At 35.5% G+C, this 27,835-nt stretch overlaps 1 protein-coding gene across 2 annotated transcripts in view; it reads right to left on the minus strand.

Moving 5' to 3' along the window:
- Positions 1–26,552, minus strand: part of RUBCNL (rubicon like autophagy enhancer) — a 42,122-nt gene extending 15,570 nt beyond the window's left edge. Inside the window, exons 1-7 of one of the 2 annotated variants that reach the window (XM_051987309.1) lie at positions 25,971–26,552; positions 19,330–19,435; positions 17,131–17,251; positions 10,858–11,541; positions 5,277–5,359; positions 4,389–4,599; positions 1,003–1,104 (exon numbers count right to left, since the gene is read on the minus strand). In XM_051987309.1, coding sequence (XP_051843269.1) covers positions 1,003–1,104; positions 4,389–4,599; positions 5,277–5,359; positions 10,858–11,541; positions 17,131–17,251; positions 19,330–19,398 — 1,270 coding nt within the window. In that variant the 5' untranslated portion in view covers positions 19,399–19,435; positions 25,971–26,552. The remainder of the gene's footprint in view (positions 1–1,002; positions 1,105–4,388; positions 4,600–5,276; positions 5,360–10,857; positions 11,542–17,130; positions 17,252–19,329; positions 19,436–25,970) is intronic. The other variant, XM_051987310.1, reaches the window with a different exon arrangement.
- Positions 26,553–27,835: the final 1,283 nt, after the last annotated feature.

Here is a 27,835-nt window from a genome sequence, read left to right on the forward strand (position 1 = left end):
AAAGTGAAGTTAAACAGAAACAGGGGGAAAATTTACACAATTACAACAATATAAATGGAAAGAATAACCACACAAAGCAATTGAAAAGGAATGCTGTGAAATGAAGAACTTGCTTCACCCCAAAGAAGAGATAGAGAAGACACTTCCCCCACACTCTGCTCCTTTATAATAGTCTTTGTCCAAACCTCAGATTTTCTTTTAAGTATTGATTGGTGTACTAATTTTTTCTTCTTCCTCATATTTCAACTTAAAAAAAAAACTTTGTTATAAGGGATAGTTCTCTGGGAGAGGCAAGAGAGAAAATTAAGAGGGAAATTAAAGTGACATAAAAACAAAATATAACAATAAAATCTATTTTGAAGAAAGAAATTATAATAACCAAGCTTGCCCCCAAAGAAGAGATATGAGAATGCACCTACTTCCCTTCTTTGCAGACTATTGATATGGAATATGCCACATGTTTGATTTGGTGATTAATGTGCTTAAATTGGGGGGAGGAAGATCCCTCTTTTTTAAAAAAAAATGTTGTTATAAGGGATAGCTCTCTGGGAGATGTTGGGGGAATGACTATATTAGGAAATGTCAGTGATATAAAAAGAACATATCAATAACAATTTAATAAAAGGGAAAGTTTTTGGTAACAATTGAAATGTTGACAAAATTATTGTGATACTACACACTGAAAGAAAGTGTCAGTGAACAAAATGAGTTTATTTTGCTTACACTGATGACTACAATGAATATCTACTTTTCCTTGCCCCTTTTTACAAGTACAAATGATATCTATAAAGAAAAAGTATTAAAGTCTTAGAATCAAAGAAATTTTAGAGCTAGAAGAGGCCTAATCATCTAACCTAACCCATTCATTTTACAGGTGAGAAAAATGAGGAAGCGAAGCAAATTGATTTACCCAAGGTCACATAGCCACTTAGGACAACAATCCACTGGCCTCTTTTTAAAACACACAGGCACAAACATACCATATGAATTTTCAGATCTTACCCACAAGGACAAAATCATCAGAGTCACATTCACAGATCTCCTTCAGGGTGTTTTGACAAATAGATGTTTCAACTACTGGGTTTATTTGTAATGCAGAACAACCTAGAAAGGGAAAAAAAGAATTTTTTTTAAACTTTGGGGAAGAGAGGAGAAAAGAGCAGACACTATGCTACACTATTGACAAAGCAAAAATTGGCAAGAAATTATATTTTACTTAAGTGGGATTTAAAAAAATAAAATAAAAATAAAAACCTAAGGCGTTAGGTCTAACTTAAGCTTATGAATTCAATAAACATGTTATAGGTAGCTACACAAAGATGAATCAGACACAAAGATAAAAGGAAGAATATGACACAGTCAATGACATTCACAGAGCTTATAGTGTAGCAAGGAAGATAATATTTGTACAGAAATAAGTATTTTTCATGGCTAGAATATGCACCATTCTCTATGAGAAATGTGAGGAGCTCTAAAATTCTGAAGAAATTAAAAAATACTTCTATGGGGGTTAAAGGGAATCAGAAACACTTGGGAGAGAAAGTAGCATCTGAGTTAGGCATTCAAGGACAAGGAAGATTTCAACAGATGAACAAGAGAGCAAAATGGAAAATAATTTAGAAGAAGGGTACTGTTTGAGTAAAAGTCCATGGATGGACAACATCCAGGCCTGTTTGGAAAATAGATAGTAATCTAATTTTTAATACTGGAACTTCTGAGAGGGTAAGCTGAAACCAGATTGGGGCAGTAAGAGATGCCAGACTTTTAAACCTAGATTTGGGGCTGAAGATAGAAAAGCCATGAGCTGGATAAAGGATTAGATCTGGACTAACCTCAAAGTAACCTCAGCTTCTCACACCTCAGGTGTGTGATGTGGGGCAAAATACAAAATGTCTATCTCAGTTTTCACTTCACATAACAGTACCTACCTTTCAGGATTGTTGTGAAGATCAAATGAAATAATTTCTGTAAAGTGCTCTGCAAACCTTAAAGCACTATATAAATGCTAATTATTAACACTATGGTAAAAAGTTATTGAAGTGGTGTTTTAGGAATGCTAATTTGGCAGAGGCATGAAGAATGAACTTCTTCATAAGAAAGATCAACAGAAATTGGAAGACTCTTAGAATAATCCAGGCAGGATAATCATCACTAAGTACAAGATGAGAATAATCAGAATATAAAGTAAGAGATCAATTTGATGAAAAGAATTAAGAAAATTTGATGAGTGCTTGAATATAGAGGGAAAAGGAAAGGGAAGAAGTAAAGATGATTGTGGGGTTGAGCTTGACTGACTAAATGGTTGAACAATCAACAAAAATAATGAAGTCAGAGGAGAGAAAAGTTTGGGACTGAATCTGATAAATTTGGTCTTAGATGTGTTGAATCTGATGGAGATGGCTAAAAGATAACTGGATAGAAATTAATTCTTTGTGCTTAAGTACCACTTAACATGTAGATAATGACTAAATATCTGTTGATTTACTAATAGTGATAGACTTCAAGGGCAGGAAGATCTGGACTTCATTCCTTCCTGACATTTATTAGTAATGAGACCATATTCAAGTCATCTAAAGGCTCTGAGCCATTCATCTATATAATAAGGCTGTACTTTCCAAATTATTACTGGAACAGGCTGTTAGGTGGTACAATAGAATACCAAGTCTGGAAGCCTGAAGACTCATCTTCCTGAGTTCAAATCTGGCCTCAGACATTTACTAGCTTTGTGATCCTGGGCAAGCCACTTAATTCTGTTTGCTTCCATTTCCTTATTGGTAAAATGAACTGGAGAAGGAAATGGCAAGTGTGACAAAATGTTTTTGCTAAAAACAAACAAAACCCAAACGGGTTTATGAAGAGCTAGATACAACAGAAATGACTTATCAACAACAACAACAATCACAAAAATCAAAGGAAAAGCTAACTTTGGATACTCTAAAAATGTGAGTGTATGCTCAACTACTAACTGGAAACAACAGATTTCATCCCCCAAACAATTTCTATTTTGATAGGAGGAGGGAAACGAGCAAGTTAATGTAAATTTGTATCACAGGCTAAGACTTCCTATTTAGTTTATCTGGAGTTTATTCCTATTAAATAATGTGTCAGGATATATTCTAGAACAGTGGTTCTCAAAGTCTGGTCCAGAGCATCCTCGGAATCTCTAAAATCCTTTCAGAGAGTTTATAAATTCATAATTGGTTTTTATTTTTAATGTGATCAATATCTATAATTATAACCCACATAAACAAAAACTCTTTGGACAGATCCTCAATCATTTTTAATAGGATAAAAATATTGAGAACAAAAGTTTGAGGACCACTGTTCTAGAAGGTGAGATTAAACAATGAAGCACACAGCAAAAATTGAGAAGAGGGAGAGGATTTTTTCCGAGTAGTTATCCACATGAAGGTGGAATGATCTATATATTCTGAGATTAGAGAGAGGAGCCTGACCACCTACAACAGACAGAGATGACCAGTTCTCTGAAAGTAGGAGAACCCTTGGCAATTATTCAAATACTCTTTGGTGTTAGGTGGTACTCAGCACAGCTGGGGATGAGCAGTTATCCATAGCCTCATAACTGAACTGGTCTAAGTGCTTATTAAAGTATAATCTAGTTTTGATACAAAGATATGCAAAGCATTTTCTACACAACAATTCTGTAATATAGGAGGGGACCATACCCCCATTTAGCAGAAACAGATAATGAAATTGAACTTAGAGACATTATATGACATGTAGGTAGGGTCAAAATCTGAGTTTACATGTTAGTATTATAATCCTTATTATTAATAGTTGACATATGTATAGGGCTGCAGAATTTAGGAAATGTTTTTACATGCATTATTTCATTTGATCCTCATACCAAATCTGGATGCCATTTTACAGAGGAAGAAAGTGCAGTTAAGATTAAATCCAAAGTTAGCTTTCCCATTGATTTTTGTTGTCGTTATTGTTAGGTCATTTCTGTTGTATCTGGCTCTTCATGACCTCATTTAGATTTTGTTTTTTGTTGTTGTTTTTTTTCTTTTTGGCAAATACATTGGAGTGGTTTGCTGTTTCCTTCTCCAGTTACTGGTAACTTTGGGGAAGAGGGAGGCAGGGCTGTGCAGTATGGCTTAAGTGCCTTGCCCAGGATCAAAAATCTAGGAAGTGTCTGAGGTCATATTTGAGCTCACGTTCTCCTGTCTCTAGGCCCAGTTCCTCTAATCACTGGGGTTACTGGTAATTTTCAAAAAAATCATTTCAGTACACTGACACAGACAAAAAAATAGCTGACAAAGTATTAAGTAACAAAATAAATGATAAAAGAAGCACATTTCTCTTCTGAGAAATTTTATAGCATGAAGAATGAGTCATAAACTGCTCCCACACTGCCAACTTGCCTTCATAGCCACTGTCAGATGAAGTAGCAGATGAAGAGTTTTGCTTTTCAGGTAGATAAAAGCCTCTCTCAAAGTCAACTTGATCACTTCCGAAAGAACAGCTTGTTTCCAATTCTTTCCGGCTCTCTCCTTGCTGCTGATTCAGAAGGTTGTACTTCATTGTCTCCATTGCAGATATGATAATATCTGCAACACAAAAATGGGCATTCTCCTGCAGAAAAACATAAGAATTTAAATACAACATAACAGCACGTATTAATTGAAAAAGAGATATCCTTTAAAAAAAATCCCAACCAGGTACATTTAATTAGGGGGAGAGGACTGAATATAACTCTAAGCTGATGAAAAATGTCTGTTACTATAGTCCTGCTCTAATGTCACATCCTGACAGAGAGACAGCCCTAGATTGCCGATGACTATGACATCAGAGCCAAAGGTCTTCAGAGGCTTTAAGCACATTACCACCAAGGGATTGTCTGTTGGCTGAGTCTTAACCTATCTAAATTTTGAGAAATTTATCATCAGAGATTCGGCCAGTGGATTATGTCTAGCTTGTAGTTTGTGAAGGAGGGGTAGAGGGAGAGGGGGAAATTCAAAAGGACAAAGAAATTCATAAAAACTTTCAATTAAAGCATGGTTGAGTAATAATCTACATCAATGGACAGAGTACCTGTAGTGTTGAAATCAATGATCTTCAAAACATCCAATTATTCACCTGAGTCATTGACTATGTAGTTTAAAAGCACAATGTTTAAGGACTGGGTGAGTAGGTGCATATGACCCAAAATGTATTTCTAGAACTTAAATCCATTATAAAGCGAATCAGTGTGAGGCAGATTAAAGGAATCTAAAGAGCCACATTTAACAAAAGATGGAGATTCCTTTCACCTTTTCTACATCAGCAGGAAGCATCAATGTCTCTGGGGAGAAGCTATTCAGAGGAAGGATTTTTCTGCTGGCTGAGATGGTACCTGCCAACATAAAGTTAGAAACACCTGTTTAGATTTTTCCCAGGGAGTGGTTTAAAGATACTGTTTAAAGGTAGCTTGATTTGGTATCAATTTTGCAATTTGCAGTTTGGAAAAACCAACAAACACATGTGTGTGAGAATATATGCAATATTCTAAAGTCCTAGTCCCTCACATCTGCAAAGAAGAGCAGGAAACATATTTTCTCTATTCTCTTCCAGGGCTAGCCTTGGTTAAAAAAATGCTTTTAGAAACTGTTACCAATTAGAAAGCTGCTTTAATACAATCATTCCACAATTGTGGCTCGTAAAGGGAGCCACAAATAGCTTCTCCCTGGCCTAAAACAAGAAAAACATGGAGAAAGTGCATTCTGTTGATTACAGCACTCTGTTTCTGATGTTAAAAGCTTTAGGAACTAAAATTACAAATTATGAGTAATGTCAGTGGCCACAAATGTAATACACTGTTTTATTTCTATCATGTGATTTCCCAAACTGGCTGCGGTTAAGTAAATATTTTAAGCTCTTCAATAAGAGATCTATGGATTTTCATGTGAGAACCATTTACTTGGGGCCCAAGGCCAGGAAAGAGGAGATAAGAGAATAGGAATCAGGTACGTAAGGACAGAGTTCACTATGTACAGACCAAAAGAAGCCCTCTGTCCATTACTCTGCCTTTCCAAAGATACAAAAGAGATATAATCAAAGGCACAGAAATGATTAAACACACATACATCATTAGTAAGAAAACAGTGGTTAGGTATTTTGTAGCTTCTCATGGTTTTTCGACAGAAATTTGATTCTCTTTGCATAGTAGTACAATATTCCAGTGGCTGGGGACACACATAATTCTTTGTCTCTTTGCCTTACCATCACCCACGTAAGAAGGAAGTCCCTGCAGCTACCATGGGACATGAAGTAGAAAGTTCATTTAGTTATTCATTTAGTGTCCTCAAATTTCTAAGCAGGCAAAAATGAAAACAGAAAATCCTTATGCACCCCTATCCTGAGGAAGTATCTATAGCAGTGGTTCTCAAAGTATGGTCTAGCCGCAGGGGTCCTCAAACTTTTTAAATAGGGGGCCAGTTCACTGTCCCTCAGATTGTTGGCGGGCCGGCTACAGTAAAAACAAAAACTTTGTTTTGTGGGCCTTTATATAAAGAAACTTCATAGCCCTGGGTGAGGGGGATAAACTCCTCAGCTGCTGCATCTGGCCTGCAGGCCGTAGTTTGAGAGACTGCTGGGAGAATCCTGGGGATTTCTGAAACCCTTTTAGAGGGTCTACAAATTAAAAAATAATTTTTATTTCCAATATGGTGAATGTCTATAAATATAATCCAGATTAAAAAAATTCTTTGGAGAGATCCTCAATAATTTTTAATAGGATAAAGATACTGAAAATAAAAGTTTGAGAATCACTGATCTATAGCATGAATTCCAATGCTGCTTCAGACACTTAGCATTTACTAAATGTGTGATTCCAAGTCCCTTAGCCCTAATTGCTTCGCAAACAAAAAACACTAGAAAAGGGCTAATATTCAGCTTTAACAAAGATACTTAGGCTTTTGTTGGACAGGGATGACTAACATTTGCTTCCTGACAAAAACTTCTCAGCTGAGGGAAAAGTGAGAGACAGATAGGTTTATTTGTGAAAGAGGAGGATTTTTCCCTTCCTTTCCTTATCCTTGTACAGTGAAAAATTTGCATTCTTGTTAGAGATTAATCATCATCTAATGACCACCAAACTTAAAAGTTACTCTTTAATATTGAAAATGACAAAACATATGAGAAATGAGTTAATAGAAAATGCCATAAGGATCAGTTAATCATGAGCCAACCACTAATACCTACAGAACTGGCTGCTTCCACTTTTCTACAAATCAAATACATATTTTTATATGCCAGTGTGAGAACTCTACCACGTGTCACAAATATAGCAAATAAACTTCATTCATTGTGATTCAAGGGAATTTTCTTGCTTCCCTCTTTCAGGTTTTAGAATTGTTTTAAATCAAATAAGAAAAATGAATTAATTGAAAAGGTTCTTAGATCAGAATCTAAAATAATAACATTGACTTAAAAAAAAAAGGAAATCAGTGATAAAAAAGAAAGTTCCCATATATACCAAAAATAACTGGATGCAAAGTAGGTGCCCACCAACTGGAGAATAGCTAAACAAATTATATATGAATATACTACTACTCTGCTAGAAGAAATAATAAATAGGATGAATACAAAGAAGCATCAAATGACTTAAATGGACTGATGCAGACTGAAGTACAATCAAGAAAGCAATATACATCATAATTACAACAATATAAACAGAAGAAGCAACCAGAAAACAACCAAAAATTCTGTTGCAAAATTCCAATGAAAGATGGCCCCAAAGAGAAGATACAAAAGTCCACCTTCTTTAGTTATTTTTAGGGATGCTGGGGGCAACCAATGGTGTGAAACATTACCTATATTATCAATTTGAGAGGTATGTTAATTGTTTTTCTTGAGTTTTCTCTTTTTTTTTGTTATATAGTATGATTCTCAGAAAGAGTGTTATAGAAGGAAGATAACATAAAACAAAGTAAAAATATTTTTAAAAGCATGCAAGAATGTGTATAATCATCTGTTGTAACTTTTAAAATAATAATAATAAAAGCAATTGTCAGCTTTGCACATCAATTTACAGTCATCAAAGAACTTTCACAAGTAGTCAGTCACTGGAAGAACTTATTCATTTATTCCAATAAGGCATCAATTGCTTAGAAATACTGCTCAAGACATACATAACTCCCCCTTTGGAAATGACTTCATGAGCTCCATAAGAACAAGATTTCATTTTTCATTTTTCCCTTTCTATCCCTGTAGTTTCAGCAATGCTTATTGAATTGGAATGAATTGAGTTTTCACACTTGGGTACTAAGGTTACACATCTATTTTTTACTGTCTAGAAGTTTTCTGACAGTAATATATCCTGCTCCTTTTTCACAAATAAATCTAACTAGATATTATGATTCTTGAAGAGAGGTTATATGTTCCAGGGGTCCTCAAACTACGGCCGCAGGCCAGATGTGGCAGCTGAGGACGATTATCCAAAGGCCCACAAAACAAAGTTTTTGTTTTTACTATAGTCCGGCATCCAACAGTCTGAGGGAGAGTGAACTGGCCCCCTATTTAAAAAACTTGAGGACCCCTAATATACCTTTAATAACTCTACAATGCTCAGTATAGTGTTGTTAGGTAATTAAAGGTTAAAAGTCAACATGACATAAAGGAACTGAATGCTGGATATAGCTTTGAATCCATTCTCATTTAATAGCTTTATGGCCATGAACAAGGTACTTAACTTATCTCATTTTTTCATCTGTAAAATGGGGAGAATAATATTTGTAGTAACCTACCTCACAGAGATGTTAAAAGGTTCAAATGAGAAAATAAATGTAAAAAGGTTGACAAAATTTAAGGTGCATTAAAAAACCAGCCGGACATGCACACAAACATATAAGTCATATAGACACGGGACATATATATGTATGTATATATACATATGAAACAATGTGAATGTGAAATATATACAAACATCTGGTCTAGATAGATATTTCTGAAGTAAATCCTCAACTAGCTTATTATTATTTTATTTTTTTTTTTTTCTGAGACATTTGGGATTAAGTGACTTGCCAGGGTCACACAGCTAGGAAGTGTTAAGTGTCTGAGACCAGATTTGAACTCAGATCCTCCTGATTTCAGGGCTGATGCTCTATCCACTGCAACACCTACCTCCCCCAACTAGCTTATTCTTAAGAACTGCTAAAGCAAGAGTCATGGTCAGGCCATTCTCCCACACTGTCTAGTTAACATCTTTAAACACAGTCACAACAACCTTTAGGGAATTTTCCAGACTATCTTATTAAGCACAGAATGATAAGAAGCTGGAACTCATCCTGGCTTTTTCATTGTTAGTACTTAAATCTTGATGGGAAACTCAGTTTTCCCAGACTATCTTTGGGCTAGTCTCAATATCTCAATAGACATCCTTATTAGTCCCTAGCACCTCCTTCCCTTACTTCCCCCACTCATGAGCTATAAAAGATCGTGTTCCCCCAAGAGCAAATGGCTCATATAGTATGACTGTCTTTGTCTACTTGCATTTGCTTGAGCCCATAAAACTATTTTCACATAAAATAAATAGCAAAATCTCTATTATCTATGATGGATGTCTGACTTGATTTCTTCAGGTCAATTTCATAATATTCTTTTACAATTATGCTCTCCCATATCTATTTATCATTTCTGAAACCTTTTTTTTAAACCAATCATGTAGACATTGGAAAAGTGTCTATGTATATGTGTCTATGTGTATTTCTCCTTTTTCTTTCTTTCTTTCTTTTTTTTTTTCAAATCTCCAATTTCATTGGTGCAAGGAAACTCCTAATTAGCAAATGAAAATCAGTACCTCTGCAACTTATAAACTTAGAATAAGATTCTTAACCTGAGATCTGGGAACTTTTTAATATTTTGTTAAGCTCATTCCAATAGAATTAGTTTCCTTTATAACCCTATGTAATTTCGTTTATACATTTAAAAACATTATTCTCAGAAGGTGTCTATAGGCTTTACTATGACTGCCAAAGGAATCCATAATACAAAAATAGTTTAAAAACTCTGGTATTAGTTGCCTAGGGGCACCAAGAAATAGCTTGTCCAAAGATGTCAGAGGCCACTATTATCATTTCAGCTATTATTGCTCAATAAATTACTTTCTTACCATTGTGTTGCTTGTATTTGTATTTTCAGCACTTAGCACTATGCCTGGCACATAGTAATTGCTTGTTAACTAACTAACCCTCTTGATTTTTAAAAAGTGAATCAATAGAAAGGATATTCCTTAGTCACAAAAAATCAGTGCTTTTGTCATAGATAAAAAAAGGAAAGATTCTAACTTTCCCCGGGATGAAGACCCCAAAGCTGCTAAATGAGCTAAGAATTTGCTTTTTAGCCAAAAGGAAAAACCAGCCACCTTATTTCCTGCTATGAAATCTCCATTTTAACTAATATGCAATCATTGTGTGTGTGTGTGTGTGTGTGTGTGTGTATTCTGTTTATACTTGAATGTAAGTACCTTAAAAACATGAAACTTAGTTATACCTGAGACAACTTTATCCCCTGTTCCTGAGACAATGCAAGCACACAAGAAGCACTTAATAATTGATTGATTATAAACAGCAAGCCAAAACTGAGGGTTCCAATGGGTAGAGCAATGGGCTTGGAGTCAGGGTACCTGAGTTCAAGACCAGCTTCAGACATTTACTAGCTATGTGACCCTGGACAAATCTGGAGAAGGAAACGGTAAATCACTCCATTATCTTTGCCAAGAAAACTCTATGTAAAGTATGATTCACAGGGATAATAAAAAGTCAGGTACAACTTAATGACTGAACAACAAAGACAAGATTTAGACATCACTAAGGAAAATCTTTTACATGAACAGATGGGATTACTCAACAATACCTTTTTCAGTAGGGGTCATCGGCTTGAGGGGCCGGTGGGAAGCACCGGTGTTCACAGGAAATGGGGAGGGGGCTGGAATTTTAGACCCTGTTATGATGGCTGCTGGTGACAGGCTCTCTGGAAGCATAACGTGCTGTTCTGGTGAAGATAGAGACAAGTGTATATCCATTTCTTCTGAACAAGTGAGGGAGCTGCCTGCTGTAGCAACACTATCTCCCAGCAATAGGGTTTCTGTGAGGGAGTTATCAGAGGGAGTAGGCAAACATCCCAAAGGAAAGGGTCTGTGGTTGGTTGTGAAATGGGCCTTGTTGCTTTCACATACTGGAACCGGGGTGCACAAATCCAGCAACTGAACCTGTTCCTCAGCAGCACACTGGGGTAAATTAATCCAGGCAGCTTTGTGCCGCATGGACCTAATATCGACTTGGCTGCGAGGGAGAGCAACGTTGCACTGGCTGAGTTCCTCCTCTGTGTCTTCAGACCCGTCACTCCTCCCCTTCCAGGAATTCAGAAGAGACTTCTTCGATCCAGCAGCTTGCGACACCATATTTTCAGGCCTTGAGGGTGCTTTTGATGTGGACAAGTTCAAAACAGACAGGAGGAATTCTCTGATGGCTACCATACCATTTGGGTGGGGCCTCCTTCTCCTTTCATGTCCATCTACTACTGACCTGGAGAGATGATCTGTTGAAAGAGATATTGGTTTTTTCCGGGTCATTACAGGTAAACATCAAACACATTTAAATTGTGCTTTTTAAAAACAGCTATTTCAAATCTAGAATTTCTACCTGAAAAGGGAAACTCATTTTGATTTGTTACTGTATCCCCAGCACACAGTAGGTGCTTTACAAATATTTGTTGATTGATTCCTTGACTGAATACTCCATAATGTAATGAAAAGAGATCTAAATTTGAAGTTAAAGGATATAATAGCGTCCCAGCTCTACCACTAATTATCTGTGAGATCCTGGACAAGTCATTTAATTTCATTGAGTCCCTTTTTTTTTAATGAAAGAACTGGACAACTAGATTGATTTTTTTTCTAGCTATAATCCTATAGCACATGCTTGCTGAAAAAGATTTAGCTTTAGCAGCAAGAGATAGGTCAAAGGCTAGAACTAAAAACCAGTGTACCTATATAGAGAAAAAATCCTTAGCCCTACCTTTATCTCACAGTAATCTTGATGGCCCACTCCCTTCAAATACCATCATTACATACGTACCACAAGAAAATAAAAACATGACACACAGTCTTACTTTGTACCCAAGCCAAGACCTTTGCTCTATATTACTGGAAAAAATTTGACCTGAGATAAAATCACAAGCTTGTGCTTCCCATTTTCTTATCAGAAAAACAGGCCAAGATTGACTTCTTGGCAAATTTTGAAATTATAAGAGAATAAGGATCACATTTATTTTTTTCCTCTTTTTAAAAAAAATTAATAATAGCTTTTTATTTCAAAATACAAAGAAAGTTTTCAATTTACCTTTGCAAAACCTTGTGTTCCAAATGTTTCTCCCTCCCTTTCCCTTATCTCATCCCCTAGACAACAAGTTATCTAATATAAGTTATATAGGTGCAATTCTTCTAAACTTATTTCAACATTTTTCATGCTGCACAAGAAAATCCAATCATAAAGGAAAAAATGAGAAAGAAAAAAGCAAGCAAACAAACAGCTAAAAAGGTGAAACTACTATGTTGAAGGATAGCATTTTAAAGAGCTTGGCTAGATACAAAAATTGCTGTTATATCCAAATTTTGTTTCAAAACTTTATAACATACAATTATTTTTAGGTTTATATAACAAGTATAATTTATTGCAGTGAAAAAGAACATTAGATGGGAATTAGGGGATGTAGGTTTAAATCCCAACTCTGGTAGTTACTGGCTGTGTGACCATGGGCAAGCCACTCCACCTCTAAAACTTGATTTCTTGATCTATAAAATAGATAATAATCCCTGCCTCACCTATATCAGTGGATTGTTATTTTGAATGTGCTGTGTAGGCTGTATAGTAAAATAGAAACTTAAGGTAGTATAATGAAATTGGACAGCTAAAAATCATAGGCCTTCCTGATGTCAGGTTCAGAACTCTCCATTGCTCCACTTAGTTACCCAATAGTCCTTAAGCAGTTGTATTTCTTCAGCAATAACTATTTTTAAACAAAAAATATTTAAACAAAATTTTATTTGTTGATAAAATCTAGCCTTTGTTTTCCTCACATTTCTGTCAGTGATTCGAAGTGATAAGCATTTTAAAGACATTTTCCTTCTCCCCCCACCAATAAAAAAAGTGTAAAATCCTAAAGTTGCAGGGGTTCTAGATGCTCTGATCTTCCTATCTTTAGTTCTCATTGTATTGATAGGCCCCCTTACTGTTATAAGAACATCAACAAGGTCCCCATCATTTTAATTCCACATCAGTTCTTATTAATGGGAAAATCTGGATCAGAAAAAGGGACAGGGTTTGAGAAAGAAAAATCTTGAGATGGGAGATGTTTCAAGAAAAGATTAATGAGAATGGCTGATGATTACATACTAATTACTATGGACACACCTGTGTCCTTTATTCATCAGAATTCACTCTATCCCTGTTCTTAAAGCAGTGCTAATATGGGCTATCAGCAGGAAAATAGGAGGTCACATTACTAGAGAGTCAGCATTCAGTGCACAGCAGCATTTAATTAAATTAAAACTGATATAGGTTAGAGAGAATTTTCTTCATAACCATAACTAAGATTATAACTAAATTAAAATTGCCAATGTTTCTATTAAAGTTTCATTAACTCAGATTGAATTGTTCCAAGAGTCCTGCTTTTAATTATAACCTATCTGCAGATCCAAACAGAAATAAGGACAAGAATTGTAGAAAAGAGTTCTTTGTGGCACTAGACAATTCCACTCTGAGTCAGATTGCTTTAAAGTAAACCTAGCCTTTATTGCAGACTAATATAAATTCAGGCTCCAGAGGATTATAGAACCTAGATAAGCTGTAACACACCCTCCCATCCACAATCTTCTTATACACACCTCCCCCACACACCCATACATCCACACTCATGCTCATGAAGAACCTGAGGTTGCCCTTCCTAGACTGATCAGAGATGTTTTACCTGTAGCCCACCACTGCGATGTTTCTTATTAGTGGAATGAAGTGGTGACATGGTCACTCTGTGGTTCTGATCAATATGTCAAACCAGTTATTTCAGACCTCAAACAAAGGCATACAGAAGACCCTGGATGCTGGTAACAATTAACAGAGCCTTTTAAAGAGGATGTCCTAATAGCAGGGTTTGTTTTCACAACTCTGCATTTACTTCTTCAAATGGCTTCAATTACCCTTTTTGGGTCTCAGTTTTCATATTTGTAACATGAGAGTTATATTAGATGATCTCTAAAGTCCCTTTCAGCTCTAAATCTGACGATCCCATGATTAAAAGTCATTACCACGTCGCTGCTTTGTCATTTAAAAAAAATTAAATTTGGTAAGGAATTAGGAAGAGCTAAACAGTTTTAAGTACTACAAAGAGGAATAAGTAAAATCCACTGTAAATCTGTTTGGGTGGATTGTTGGGTTTTTGTTGCCTGTCAGACCTCTCTTATTTGCTTCCAAGGACTTTCTTGAAGCTCCCCCCCCCATTTGTCTATCTTGAAAGACATAATAGCACCAGTAGAAGATCAACAATGTTTATTTATGTTGTTGTTGAATCATTTCATTCATATTCAACTTTAAGTTTGCTTCACCAAATCATATCCTGTCCTCATGCGTGGGAACATTCATTTAAACATCATTGCCCCCTCAAATATCTTTCCTTCCTAAGGAAATCCTAAATGGGGTCATAAATAATCTGATATGACTGAAAATCCCTGTCCAGCAACAAAAACCTTGTGGGGAGCTCCTTATATTAATAAAATCGCAGGTGAGCTCTTTAAATGCAAATCTACTTGTCTGATGGCCAAAAACAGTAATGAAGACACCAAAATGCTGACCAGCAGGGACTATTTTTAGCCAAAGCTACTGGCTAAATTTATCTATTAAGATAAGGAAGGGTTTCAAATGCTGTTAGTGGGAATATATATATATATACTGATAAAATTAGTAACTCTTGATGTAAAATATCATGACCAGATATATCAGAGATGAAAGGAAATAGAGCTTGCTCTCTCAGGGTATCAGCAACGACTAGATATACCACAGAATCGAAGGTAATAGAAAAGATAGCAAAGTCATTAGTATCAGAAGTCACAACCTAAAACAAAAAAATATATATATATTAAATCCAGTAAATTGGTTCAGAGTACTATCATTTGGGAAAAAATCTTAAAACTCCCCAATGAGATTCTTTCCCTTTCCAAATTGTTCCCCAAAGTCAGCACTCATGTAGTGTAGCTTTGTACATTTTGCATAAAGTTACAAAATATTACCCTATTTGTTCCCAAAATGCAAGCACTAGGGAGGAAATAACATTAGCTAGCTTAGACAATGACTAGGCACTGACACTTTACTTCTAAAATGGCCTTTATTTCAACAGTCAGAGGAATGATGAAGAAAGCCAGCAGAGACAAATAGAGGAACCATGAAAAATAAAGGAGAGATCCAGAAGTGTCAGTGTTAACAAATGGTCAGCATTTGAACTTTTGGATGTTATACATCAAAAATAAAACCTTACATGTTTTCCAGAGAACCATAGCATGAAAAAATAATCTTTTATCTTTATCATCTTAGTTTTAGATTCAAGTTTATACAGAGAAGTGCAGAATACTCAAATACAAAGATCCCAAGTATTTAGAAGTTGGATAATTAAAATCACATTTCTATAGATGAAGGGAAAATGATCAGGCAGCTGAATAAGGTATATTACAAATACAAAAATCAATCAGAATTCTTTGTCTACTTTGTATGCATACAAGGACAAATGTACTTAAGTTGAAAAATTGCTAGAGTTTCATTTATGGAAAAGATGTGATGTGACAGAGTTTTCACTTGCTCCATTTAGTTTAATAAGGCAAGAAAGATGATAGGGGATTTCAATAATTCCTTGGATGATGGAGAATGGCCATTGTTGGGATGTGTGGTGGGTCTAAGGCACATCATATGAGAAGACACAAAAAATAATAGCTAATTATAATAGTTGATATTGATACAGTTCTTAATGATAACCCACCAAGGTTAGATGTTATTGTTTTATAGATGAATATACAAAGATTTGGTGAGTTTAAGTGACTTTCTCACTACCTTACAGTATCAGAGATATAACACAAATCTCTACCACCTCCAAGTACAGTGCTATTTCCCCTAAATCATACTGCCTCAAGAAACAACGTCCAAATAAAGGGGAGAATGGAATAAATGGATGAAGCAAAAAAGAAAAAAAAAAACAGGCAAGGAAGGAGAAGTAAAGATGTCCAGGATGTGCTAGCAGAGATGTCTGAAATAGAGTGAAATAATTTCAATAACCTAAAGAGGGGTTTTTTGTTTCCTTTTTAATAAAAAATATATGGAGGGAGATTTAAAAGTTAAGAAATATATTAAGATTAAAAAATATGAGGAAAAATCCAAGTTATTAAGTTATTTCAACAACCAAAAATGTTTCATACAGAATTCCTTCAAGCACTTTCTAATTTTTAAAAGATGGTGTTATCTGCATTAACATGACATTAGAACGGCATATAGCATTGCAAATTTGATGAAATCACTGATAAAATGTTTTCCTAATCACCATCAAGTAAATTTCAAATTTCAAAAACTGGTTAAGTGTCTTGAAATAAATGTCATCTTCTAAAGCTTTTTTCACTTGTGAGTCCTTTTCACCTAAGAGATTTTTATGCAACCTCGAACATTTAATAGATTTACAAATCACTTACTGATAATAAATCATAACTTTGCAACCCCCACATTCAATTACAAGACCTACAGTTTAAGAAGCGTTGCTTGAAAGAGAAGTGGGCAATGAGAATAGTTTGCCCTTTCCTAGCAAAGGAAGATTCATAGGCCAAACTGATATTTTAGGTTCATGGCAATAATCATGGGAAGGGGGAAGAAAAAGAAAATAAACACTTAGATAGTATCTATTATATGCCAGACATTATGCTCAGATATGAATATTATTTTACTTGCTCCTACAATAACTCTATGAGGTAGGCATTATTATTATGCCCATTTTACAATTGAGGAAACAGAAGAAGACAGGTAAAAACTATTGTACTAAGGTTACATAGCTTGAAAGTATCTGAAGTCAGATTTGAAGATGAATAAATTGAAAGTTTCATACCTGACTGAATGGAGACTTGAGGCACTGGAGTAAGACAGCTAGTCCTTGGTGAGGTGTGAGATGGAGGAATATGTCCTGAATTCACTGATTCCACACACATTAGTTTGCCTCTGTTTAGCAACTGAAAGAATAGGAAATTGAAAATAGCTAGCTAGCTGGCTGGCTAGCAGAGACCACAGCCCACAGTCTGCAGTTCTGTAGAACTGGGAGAAAATTTGCAAAAAAAAAATCAGAGAATATATAATTATTTAGGATTATGTAGAGGTAGAAGGAAAACTAAGGAAGATTAAGGGAATTATGTCACAAGAAATACTCAAGAGTTGTTTTGTTGTTTTTATTACACCCAAAGAAATCATAGTAATGTAATGAGAGTCCTGAGGGTTATAATAGAGCAAAGGCTAAAAAATTAATAAAAGTTTCAGTGCACTCCGAATTTCAGAAGTGTAAATTCTCATTCAAATAATATTTTGTTTCCTCAGGGGGGGAAAAAACTGTCAATGAGCATTTCAGAAAGAAAAACAAGGAATTCAAATCTCTCATTCACTATATCAATCTTAATATTAATTAATTAATAAGGATAGGACTTATTGATCCAGTCCTAAAGAATTCGTTGACCAAAAAGGAAATGAAAGCAGTGGTGTAAGAGGTGTGAACATTAACAAGAATTTGTAGCTTGAAGGTACAGGTTCCTGTTGGACAGTCATACTCATTTTATTTCTGTTTAGGGTATACAGATAAGTCATTCAGATTGCCAGTAAAAGAATTTGGCTCACAGATAATGTGAGTAGAAATTAATTGATATTCTGGGTAGACACAGACTTTCAGTTTTTGGTATAATAAATTTGCTGAAATTTTACAGTTGCATTTTAAGTTTTGAGAAATGGAAATTAGAAGTTTTTTCCATTTACTCTCACACCTAGTATGTTGATAGTTTGGCAATGGACTACAACTACAATGTGTTTTTGTTCCTCTCTGAGATTCAAGTTCCTCATCTGAAAAATGAGGATAATCTCTTTATTTTGAATCTATCTCAATCTACCTCACATAGTGGTTGTAAGGAAAATGTTTTGAAAACTTTAAGAGTTATTTTTTACACCTAGTACAAGTTGCTCTAGGATATTTTCAGCAGCATTTTTACATTTATGAGATACAAATGTAAAAATATTTCTTTTAAAAACCTATATTGATGTCTTTTGTTTTTCTATCATCTTCACTTCCAAAATAATCACTTCCCTACCCAATGAGCCACCTCTTTCAACAGAAATGGGGAAAAAATCCAGTTCAGCAAACTAACCTATCAATGCTATCTGATGTCATATTTCAATTCTGCATCCAGAACCTCACCTTTGCAAAGAAAGAAGGGAATGGATTTTCTCATGTCTCAAGGATAGGTTCGAAGTTCTTTTCATTCAATGTAGTCACAAAGAAAAGATTACAAATAAAGACCACCACCTTAGAGGGGCTAGGCTTAGCAAGGAGACCTCGCTTCAGGACAAGAAGCACATCAAGCCCCTCTAATATTAGTTCTCTTTCTACCCTTGTTACTTTCTCTTACCTCTAAACAATATGATGAATATGCCAGAAACCTATAAGATGCTTCCAATTTTTTTTACTATACTTCTTAGCTTATTAGTGGAAATGATAAAGAGATGGGAGGAAATGGGAGCAAAAACTTTTAATAAGGAAAATGTTTAAGAAAATGGTAATTTGATATTAGAACATTAATCAAAAATGGTTTTTTTTTGGTTGAGCATCATGGAAGAAAGACATACTAAATTAATTAAATATTTGTTAATATTTAAGGACTAAAGTCTCATGAACTCTCTTTGTAGGAATAGGGTCCATAGTGCAAAGTTATTCTATTACTAAAATAGTGTTTCTTTCTAGAGTATAAGTACAACTGGTGGGAAGAAGAGAAAAAAAGCAACTTTTTAAGCATCTGAATCCAAACATTACTTCTGCCTGCCTGCAAGAATTTCATAAAATCAAGCCTGGCAAAACACTAGACAAAAATTACAGTGTAACTCAAACAAGTTCTTTAGTCAAATCATCTTTCCTGAAGTAGGGTGGGGGTGAAGAGATAAGGAACTATTCCTATCAACCAGAAAAATTTTTAAATGGAAAAATTCTCTCTACCAGTTAGAGTTAGGAGATGATTTGTAAATGAAGAAAGGAGAAAGAAGAAAATGCTTTACATACACTTGGAGGCCTCAGTTGATTTGTGACTTGGCTGTAGGTTGCTAGTGGTAATGACTGAAGAGAAGACATATTGGAAAAGACTTGATTTTTTCCCCCTCTTTACCACCTAAAAGCAATTAGAAAGAATATGATACAAGTGGGTGATTTTCAAGTCAAGTCAACCACCATTTCTTAAGCACTTACTATGTACCTGGCATTTTGCTAAATGCTAGGAATGTAAAGGAGGCAAAACAGTCTCTGAGGAACTCACAGTCTAAAGGGGGGAGATAGCATGTGAATAATAATGAACAAACAAAAAATCTACAGAATAAACTGGAAAGAATCTCCGAGGGAAGACAGCGTTATTTTGAACTTTTCTTACTATCATTTTCTGAAATTTAAACTTCATCCCTCAATAAAGGTGGAGTTAAGAATACAATTATATTTAAAATAAGCATAGTTATATCATCTTTTCCATATCATTAGTAAATAGTCAAACACTTCATTGCCAGAACTCATTCTGTTCATTTTTACAATTTTCCCTCTTTCCCATCTGTAATATCATTTTTTAAAAGATGTCATTCCAAATTAACACAAATCACACACACAAAAAATACTTCCAGTTCCATTGACTAGAGTTAGCAATAGTAAATAGTCCAATTGTAAAAACAGTTGGGTATTAATTAAAAAACTTATAAGATTTAAAAATAGCTTCTATTTATCATAGTATTATAAGTTTTGCTATGTGCTCTACACATATTAACTCATTTCAAGAATAACTTCTGCAGTGGACATTTTTTACAGATGAGGATACATATGTTTAAATGACTTGCCATCCAACAAATGTCAGAGGTAAGATTCAAACCCAGCCAGAGAATTATCTCTTCCCACTCTCCCCAAGCAGCAGTCAAATGAACATAGAAGCTCAAATGATAAAAGTCCTGGATTCAAGCAAGACACCTCAATTCAGGAAACCTGGATCTTATTTCCCTATGCCTTGATTGATACCCGTCCATTGTAGGGAATATCTTTCATAAAAATGGGGAAATATTCAGGAAACATATAAAAGTTCTGGAGAGAAATGGACAATCCTCTAAATACTGTATCATAGGCAGGGTGGTGGACTCAAATTGCTATATAAATGCCAGTTATAATTAGCCTACAGTCCAATTGGTGTCTACTCTGCTGATAACTTTAGTCCTTGAGCGTTCTATTGTACTCCTGCTAAGCTTAATGTCTATAGAGCAATTCATAGATGTGCTGCTTAGGGTTTAGCAGCTGGGCTCTGTAGAAGAAAAAAAATGTATACACACACACCCTTTCAAACTTAATCTACATTATTTATACATTATTCCATCTAAAGTCCAGGGGTCCTCAAACTTTTTAAATAGGGGGCCAGTTCACTGTCCCTCAGACTGTTGGAGGGTCGGACTATAGTAAAAACAAAAACTTTGTTTTGTGGGCCTTTAAATAAAGAAACTTCATAGCCCTGGGTGAGGGGGATAATCGTCTTCAGCTGCCACATCTGGCCTGCGGGCCCAATTTTGAGGACCCCTGTCAATCATCAAACAACAAAAAAGGCCCCGATTTGTAGTGACTGCCAATTTCTGAGTTATAAATACAATGAAAATTTTTACCACTAATTCTTGCAAGTTGGTTAAAGCTAGATCTAGCTCATATGCCATTAGTTATCCTTTCACAATATGTTTTTTCTGGAAGAAGTATAAGCATCATTACCATTCTCCCCATTTTAGATGAAGAAACTGAGGCTTAGCAATTTAGTAATTGGTTAGAAACCACCCTAGCTCATTCTCAAACCCAGATCTTCCATCTGCAAGTGCAGGAACTTTTTATCCTATACCCAGTGCCTTTTTAAAAAAAACCTTTATATGATTTCAGGATCAAAAACAATTATTACAAATAAACTATGTAAACTCACAAATTGTTAAATATAAAGTGAGAATTTTTGCCTTCTGAAATTTAGTACATCACATATGCTAAAATTAAATATTTTTATGTTGTAAATAGTACATAAGATCCAAGAGAACTTACCCATATAGCTGCTACATATCTATAGCATAACATTGCTTCAAATGGGTAGTAAAATTTTGTCCCCAAGTAATGTGATAGGGGTTTTTAATTTTATTTTCCAATCATCCTTTCTCACAACAAATATCCAAAGGAAATTTCTCATTCTTCTATGCCCCATTTCTGATGTTACTTCCCTTACAACCATTAACCCTAATGGTTGTAATGTAATCCATTTTGGAAGGCCAATGGATATTTTTGTGTTTAAAGAGTCATAGGAAGAAAACAGGTACAATAATAAAGTATACCTCTCCATCTATCAGGATTCATCACAATTATATTGAACGACCCCAATGAGTACATGGAATTAACCAAACAGAAATAACCAAACGTATACAATCTCTAAGTCAGAAAAAAAACACTCTAAGATTTGTGCCAGTATAATATATGCAAAACGGAATTCATTAACTTAAGGCTGGATATGTGAAACTTTTGGGGCAGACAGCCACTATGAGCAGTGCCACATTTGTGTTATAGGGTCAGAATGCTGACTTGGGATGTGTGGGTTTGGGGGAATACTCTTACCATATCAATTCACTATCATTATGGGTAATGAAACAGTGGTTTGGACCTGAGCAATAGGGGTTAATTTACTCCTACCCAATTGCACTAGTATCTCGACCCAAAACATTCCTTTAAAGCCTAATAGCTTTGGACTTTCTGTTAATTTACAAAAATGATCAACAGTTAATGCACGAAGGAAAATTATTCCCAAGAAAATAAAATGACAGTTGTGTATTTCAAAAACAGCTGACCCTGAGAGGTTGTTCAACATGGAAGGCTCAAGTACTCTTCTCTGAATTGCTTTTAAAAGAAGCTGAATTCTTTTTTTATCTAGAATGGATTGTATTTGATCTTACCAGATTGATTGGAAAGGAGAAAAGGAGAATAGATTAGAGAGAGGAATACTTCATATCTAATTAACACTTTATTTATTTATAATACCACCTTCAAGATAACAAGATTCTTGCCCCATCTGAGATTTGAGGAAAGATTTTCATCAACATTAAACAGATGAAGAGAGTAAGGTTTTTTTTTTGTTGTTGCTGCTGTTTTGCTTTGTTTTGTTTTGTTTTTTAACATATCTTAATCCAGATTCACAGACCAGGTATTTGTCTACTCTTTACCTATGGGAACGTGGTTTCCAACTCTGAAATTTTGTGAATGTTTCTGCTGTAACAATGTGGTAAAAAAATGTTCTGGAAAACACTGTACAGCTTTATTTTTTCTTTAGGGGCATTAAATCCTTACTAGTTAAATAATCAGCAACCAGTGGTTTAATCTTCATTCTCTCTGGTGACATATTTAATTCCCTGACTAATCCAGAAATCCTCAGACAATTTTGAAAGGAGAAGTCTTTGTTAAGTATTCTTAAAAGTAGAAGAAAAGTTAGATTTGTCACAGGGAGCTGTCCTTCCAGCCACACTGGGGTAGAAGAGGGAGAGAGAATCAAATCAAAATAAAATGAGATGCTTCTGGGCTGCTTCACTACAATCCTTGGTCAGGATCTTCTTTCCTGAAGTGCAACCAGCCCAGACATAACCATTTGTTATAGATCTGGCTAAAGAAATAACCAAGAACCTGCCCCACTAATACCTTATTTTATGTATTGGGGGACATCCCCTACTTAGATGCATCATTTAAAAAATATATATGTTTGCGTTTGGAGGAAAGAAGAGAAATACAGAGAAGAGAAGAGAACAAATCTAGAATGGATCTAGACACATTGTTATATGCTCGATAATTGTTGCTGAAATGTTCTTTGCCTTGAAAAAAAAAATTCATCCCAATCCACCATTCCAGGGTAGGACTGTCCACACATAATTTGTCACGATATCTGGCTTCTATCACTTTCATGTATTGTACAATATGCCAGTACAATATATGCAATATATTCGTGACCTCAGGCAAGCCACTAGCCCTAGATGGACCTCAGTCTCGGGTGAGTGAAATGAGAGGAATGGCTCAGATAATCTTTAAGGTCTTTTCCAGCTCTACGAACCCGTGACCTCACGGTGTCTGTCGCTTATTTCTCAACCGAGATTAAATAACTGGCCTCTGACGCTTATCCTGGGCTACCTTCGCCCTTTCCTTCACCCACCCTCTTTCTCTGGGAACACCATCTCTGTCTCGGTGCGTCCTCTAAAAAAGCTCTTCTCCTCTCCTCCCAGACTGTCTGTCCCCTGGACAAGTACTACGGCCCTACCTTGCAGAGGACCGGACCTGATAGCCGTGGCCACTGCAGCTTACAGTCCGGGTCCGAGGGGCTAAGGAGAACTCAGGCAGTAAAAGGCTGCGGCAGAGGGAAGTGGAGAGGACGGAGCTGCGGCAATCCTTCCCCCAGCAGTGGCGAAACTTAACAGCCTCAAGGCTTCTCCCCACCCCCCCAGCCCCGTCCCCCACTTTTGCCAGCTTTTACCGCGCGAAAGAAGCTCCTCTGCTAGGGTCCTACTCCACCACGACCTGGTCCAGAGAATAAGGGGAGCTCCAGGTTGCCACGCGCTCAGGTAGAGTTTGGCGTGTCCAGGTAAGGGCGGCGCTGCAGGTGAGGGACAGCCCCTCTACCTTATTACGCTACGGTATAATAGGGACCTAAATTCCAATTCCAGTTCTTAACATTTACATATCTCTGTGATAGGAAGCAAATCCCCTAGCATTCTTTGAGCCTTAGTTTCTTTATGTATAAAATGAATATAATAATTTCAGCGCTGTAGAAGTTATGAGGAAAGCGTTTTAAAACACGTTTAAAATTCATTTTTATCCACTGAAAGAAGAGTAACCCTTAATAATTGATTGGGAATAAATTTATTTTTGCTCTACCATTTACAGACTCCACTTCAACAGCAAAATTCAGGCTGGCATTCTATCCTTCCAGGTCTTCTTCACTCTGAATCCATAGTCTTCCTGACATCTGAAAATCACATAGACTCCCTCTATGAAATACAGTACTTAAAGTATGTAATAATAATGAGATCATTAATAATAGCATGGATTATCGATCTTGGTAGCAATATAAATAAAAGATTTTTAGGATTTATAAAGTACTTCATATAAATATCCATAAGAAAGTCACTCCTGAGTTTTCATTCCTCACCCTTAAATTTCAATATTTTTACACCTTAAAGGTCATTTCTAGCTGTAAGACTAGGATTACCTCATGATTCTGAGCATCCCTCTATTTTTCATCTATCCCTCCTAGAATGGTAAACTCCTTTGATGGCAGATACTAGGTCATTTTTCATTCAATCATTCTTTCATTCAACAGGCACTTAATAAACATCTACACCAAAGAAGAGAGACAAAAAGGAAAACATTTTCTGCTCTTAAGGAGCTAACATTATATATCTTATTTAAACAATGTATTTTATATTAGAAGGTAACATTTTGAGAGAGTGGACCAATTCATAAGAGTCCATGAGTTAGAATAATTTGAATTGAAATTCTGTTTTTGACATACTGGCCACCAGACTCTGGATAAATCATTTAAACTCTATCTCAGACAACTCTAGGATTATAAATTGCTGAACAGCTGCTGATCAACACTAAGAGGTGAAGTTCATCTCAAACCCCAACCCAATAGAATATTCTTTAGTTCAGAGCTCAATAACAGCTGCTGGCTAAGTGAAGTGCTTAATAAATGCTTGTGCATTGACTGAATACATAATCTCATTTAGCATTCCAATACAGTCTGTTGAAGAACGCTGGGTATACATTATTATTACTGTTTTACAGATGAGGAAATTGAGGTTCATTTATTAAGTGATTGGCCCAGGGACATTCAGCTATATAGATTTGAAACCCAAGTCTGCTATCTGTATGACTCCCATGTTCTTTCCAGTATACACAAAATCTCCAAGTTGAACAATACTTTAATGGTCTCCTAGTCCAAGTTCTATCTGAACAGTTTCTTTCTATGTAATTTAATTAAATTAAATATAGCCCAATATTTTTCTCTCACAAAAATAGATTTCAAATCTCAATGAAGGGCAGAGACCAGATTCTCATCCTCTCTGGCATTCTCCAATTTGCAGAAAGATTTGACCACCAAAATCTGGGGACCAGAAGGCTGGAGAAATTCTTAATGACCAGTATAAGGATTATTTGAATAGAAAAGAAATTTCACAGCAGGCTACTAAATGAAAGAATATTTATAAACATACTGCTATATTTCCAGGAGTTGAAGAATTCTTAACTGTTTAAGGGACATGGGCTCTTTGGCAATCTAAAATGTATGAACACTTTCCCAAAAGAATGCTTTTAAATTGATAAAACACACAGGTTCACACAGTGAAATAGTTACAAATTTTTTTAAAACAGCAACAATTTCGAGTACACCAGGTAAAGAAGATCTAATAAGGGTAGATCTGTTCCTGTCAACCTTGGGTTCATTATCCCTAAAAAAAAAAAAAAAAAAAAAAAAAAAAAGCACACAAACAAAAATAAAAAACCTTCTATAATTTCCACATGAGTTTTGTTTTGTTTTGTTTTAAGTGGAGAAGGTTATAGATCAAGGTCAACAGAACCTTTGACATATAAAAGGCGCCAAGAAGCAATAGCATTGTCAAATAACTTACCACTTCTGTGCAGAATGGCTTACTTCCAAATGTCTGTTGAAACACAGAGGGAGCCCATTGTGATCAGAGTAGGTTCTGGAGAGCAACTGCCAGACCAGTCCCGAGCCAATTTCACAAAAAGTGAGTCTGTAAGTGAAAATGAGTAAGCTGGGAGCAGAGTGATGACCCACTGGCGAACTTGGATGACAAAGTCAGCAGCTGGGAAATCAATGTGTGCAAAAAAAAATAATAAAAATAGGGAAGGAAGTGAGCAGCGAGTAAGCAAGCCCAGAGGAAAGAGCAGGAGGATACCAGGGTCGTAAACGTGGAGAGAAATCATCTCAATACCGGGCTCCAGCTAAGAGAGAAGGAAGGGTGTAGCCATAGAGAGGGGAAGAATAGCAGCATTGATGTCATGAAAGCAGCAAAATTTCATTTGCCTTCCTATCTTATTTGACCCTTCTCCCTGTCTGCCTATGACCCTCTGAGCAGCAAAGTAATTAAATTCAAATCTGAGTTTTAGGAGTAGGGTGGTTCAATGGTTAGGGGAACATCTGAGTTCAAAAATGCCCTTAATAACTATGACCCTAGGTAAGTCATTTAACCTCCCTCTGCCTCAGCTTCCTCAGCTGTAAAATAAGAATAATAACATCTAACTAGTTTTAATATTTATAAATTCATTTGTAAATTTAATATTTGTAAATTTGTAAAAATTTGTAAAATTTGTAAATAATTTGTAAATTTTATGTGGTAGAAATTTAACAAATGTGTATCCCTTTTCCTCCGACTTATTACATATGAGCAAGACACTACATTATTATTAAGTTATTTCTAATTTTCCTTGTGTATAGTTTGTATATTGTCTCCCCTTAAAGTGTGTGCACTCCTTAAGAAAACTGGCTTCCTTTTGCCTCTTTTTGTACCTCTCTCTACAGTGACTGGCACATAGAAAACATTTAATAATAAATGCTGGATAAATGATTTTCTATCATCTAAAATGAATTGCCTAAAAGATGTCTGATATCTCTAATTCTGCAATCTTATATCTCTCTGATCAAGAGGGTATTTACCACAACCCCTAAACTGAATTGTTCTGCATGTTGATAGGGCTAGAAAAGGGTGATTTGATTGGGAAGTAGGGGACGAGCCTCACTGTCCTATAAGTAATCAAAGCTACTCTGCTGCACTTTAGAATGGCAGGGCATCCATTGACAATCAGTTGATAAATTGATTAATTGATATTGACAAATAATCAAAGGATTATTCAGACAAAGAAACTAAAGCCTTTTCTAATCATATGAAAAAAATTCTCTAAATCACTATTGATTAGAGAAATGCAAAATTAAAACAATTCTGTGATACCACATTATACCTCTTAGATTGGCTAAAGTGTGAGGAAAAGATAATGATAAATGTTGGAGGTAATGTGGGAAAACTGGAACACTAATCCATTGTTGGTGGAGTTATAAAATGACCCAATCATTCTGGAGAATAATTTGGAACTATATCCAAAGTACTATAAAAATGTACATATTCATAAAAATGTTTGTAGCAGTCCTTTTTGTAGTTGCAAGGAACTGGAAATTGAGTGCATGCCCATCAATTGGGGAATGACTGAATAACTTATGGTATATGAATGTAATGGAATATTTTTGTTCTATAAGAAATGATAAACAGGCCGATTTCAGAAAAAGGCTGGAAAGACTTACATGACCTGATGCTAAGTGAATTGAGCAAAATCAAGTGAACATTATACACAGCAACAATAAGATTATGTGATGATTAGCTCTGATAAACTTGGCTCTTTTCAACAATAAGATGATTGAAAGCAATTCCAATAGACTTGAAATGGAAAGTGCCATCTGCATTCAGAAACCATCCAAATA

This window comes from Antechinus flavipes, chromosome 3 (genome assembly GCF_016432865.1).
Source record: "Antechinus flavipes isolate AdamAnt ecotype Samford, QLD, Australia chromosome 3, AdamAnt_v2, whole genome shotgun sequence".
NCBI classification, from domain to species: Eukaryota; Metazoa; Chordata; class Mammalia; order Dasyuromorphia; family Dasyuridae; genus Antechinus; species Antechinus flavipes.